The sequence below is a fragment of the Rhinoraja longicauda genome, chromosome 13 (genome assembly GCF_053455715.1).
Source record: "Rhinoraja longicauda isolate Sanriku21f chromosome 13, sRhiLon1.1, whole genome shotgun sequence".
NCBI classification, from domain to species: domain Eukaryota; kingdom Metazoa; phylum Chordata; class Chondrichthyes; order Rajiformes; family Arhynchobatidae; genus Rhinoraja; species Rhinoraja longicauda.
The window spans coordinates 46,033,845-46,036,004 of NC_135965.1; the positions used below are offsets into that span (position 1 = coordinate 46,033,845).

A 2,160-nucleotide genomic window follows, 5' to 3' on the forward strand; every position below is an offset into this window, starting at 1 on the left:
ATGCTCCACGCATTAAGGCACAGACCTTTCAGATTTGTTTTTCTTATCTCCCTTCTACCTTTTTCTTCTGTCCTCCTTTTACAGCCCTCTGTCTCCTTGCATAGGGTTCTATCCCTGTTAGTTTAAACGTGACCTTTCCTACACGATGTATGGTAATTTCAATATAGTGAAATTATTTTCACATTAAATATGCGCACTACATACTATTTTCTGATCAAAATGTTACATTTTTCTCTCATATCATTCAGATCATTAGACAAAGAATAATACACAAATACAATCTATTTTGGAGCCATCCATGTATTATAATTCCATACAAGAGAAAAACATTAAAATTGACATTGTTGATGGAAAAATAAGTTAGATATAATTCTTTTCAAATAGAATATCAGAATTATGTATTTAATACATAATCATCTTTTACATTACAAATTACACAACTGTATCATGGATTGTAACATATCTATAATATTTGCATTTTCTTAGAACAATTAATGCTACTGTGAACTAATTTCCACATTTCCAGAAGCTCTGCTGGAAGCAGTTTATGTACCACCAACATGCTTTGGTAAAAACACGGCTCTTTATTCATTTTACTGCTTTTGTTTTTTACAAGTCCAAAGGTCTTAAAGCCACAATGATTAATAGGAGTTATTCCCAAGCGTTCGAGGCACATCCCCAAGAAGACATCATCTATAGGATACAGCTCCAAGCCTTCTGACACAATGTATAATCGTTGTGCCAATGATCCGTCCATCAAGAACCCACCGCCCCCTACATAAAGGGGGTAGTAAGTTTTATTGTACAAGCCTTCAGGTATGTAATACTTATTTTCCTTCTTTCTAATTGGTTTGGCCTTGTACAATACATCACCCACAAAAAGATTCTGAAAGTTGGATGCATTAAGAAACTCAAGAACATTCTCTGTGCTCACAAACACATCATCATCTCCTTTAAAAATATACTCGACATTCTCACAGTATGTCGAAAACCACTTGAGAAAGTTGACCTCTTTTAAGGTGAGATTGAAGAAAGTGTCCATGAAATCCCACTGGAGAATATCGCCGTAAATAATATTCTCATATTCCAAGAGCTTTTGATGGTGGGACCTTTCGTGTTCCGTGGGTGAAATCCCCAAAAGAAACAATGTTTTAATTTGCTTCCCGTCTGACTGCATTTGTCGGCCCCATGTTTTCCTAATCACCTCTCTTCGATCATACTGTGTTATGATGGATTTAACAATGATCAGAAGGTAGACACGACCACTGCATTTCTCAGGATGATTGAGAATTATTGGGAAATACCTACAGTGTCTGTATCTTAGGAATTGTTCAAAGTTTGGTTCCAAGCCACTCAACCACCCAGTGTGTGTGAAGTTAAAAGGAGTACAATTGGTAGCAGTCACATCCCATTGTTTGCTTTCCCTTGTTGCTGCTGTTATTGTTGCTGGGGCAGTTGTCTCAGGTTTTTGGGGACTCCAGAAGTTGTCCGTGGGAGTGAGAAAACTCAGAAAATTGACAACTGATCTTCCCTCTAGGGAAGTGAATCTCCGCGAGATGTTTCGGCACTTCTGCTTGGTGTAGCTGCTTCTCTGCAGTACGGTCAATGTTATCACAAGCACAAAGAAAATGAGGCACCAAACCTTAAACTGCTTCTTCCCCCTAAAATGCATCTTCATCAGAATGTTTCTAAGTATTGAAACAAAAACATTAATTCAATGGTTATTTGGATAAATCAGTTAATTCAATAAATTCAATTAAAATCTATGACATCATCACATTTCTTATATTCTGTATGAATATAAAAAGGAAATTCCTTTCTTTAATAATCACACCACTTTGTTCCAAAGTTATTGAAATGCTCAGGACACACATGGAAATAATCACCAACTGAAAGTGATGGTCAGGTTGACTGACCAAGTCCACTCCCTTCATCCCAAACATAGAACAAATGAAATACAAATCTCCAAACTGCCCTCTGCGTAGGAAATAACTTCTCTACATCGGCGAGACCAAGCGCAAGCTCAGCAATTGTTTTGCTGAACACCTCCGCTCAACCTGATCTCCCGGTGGCTCAGCACTTCAACGCCCCCTCCCATTCCCAATCTGACTTTTCTGTCCTGGGCCTCCTCCATTGTCAGAAGTGAGGCCCAGCGCAAAT

At 38.2% G+C, this 2,160-nt stretch overlaps 1 protein-coding gene across 1 annotated transcript; it reads right to left on the reverse strand.

The window, feature by feature from the left end:
* Window positions 1-463: 463 nt before the first annotated feature.
* Window positions 464-1,672, reverse strand: b3gnt7 (UDP-GlcNAc:betaGal beta-1,3-N-acetylglucosaminyltransferase 7). Its single transcript, XM_078410076.1, has one exon. It carries the CDS (start codon window positions 1,670-1,672, stop codon window positions 464-466), a length of 1,209 nt encoding a protein of 402 aa, XP_078266202.1.
* Between the last annotated feature and the right edge of the window lie 488 nt (window positions 1,673-2,160).

Coding starts and splice junctions, on each gene's coding strand:
- b3gnt7 (XM_078410076.1), bottom strand. CDS start 1,672: ATGCATTTTAGGGGGAAGAAGCAGTTTAAGGTTTGGTGCCTCATTTTC.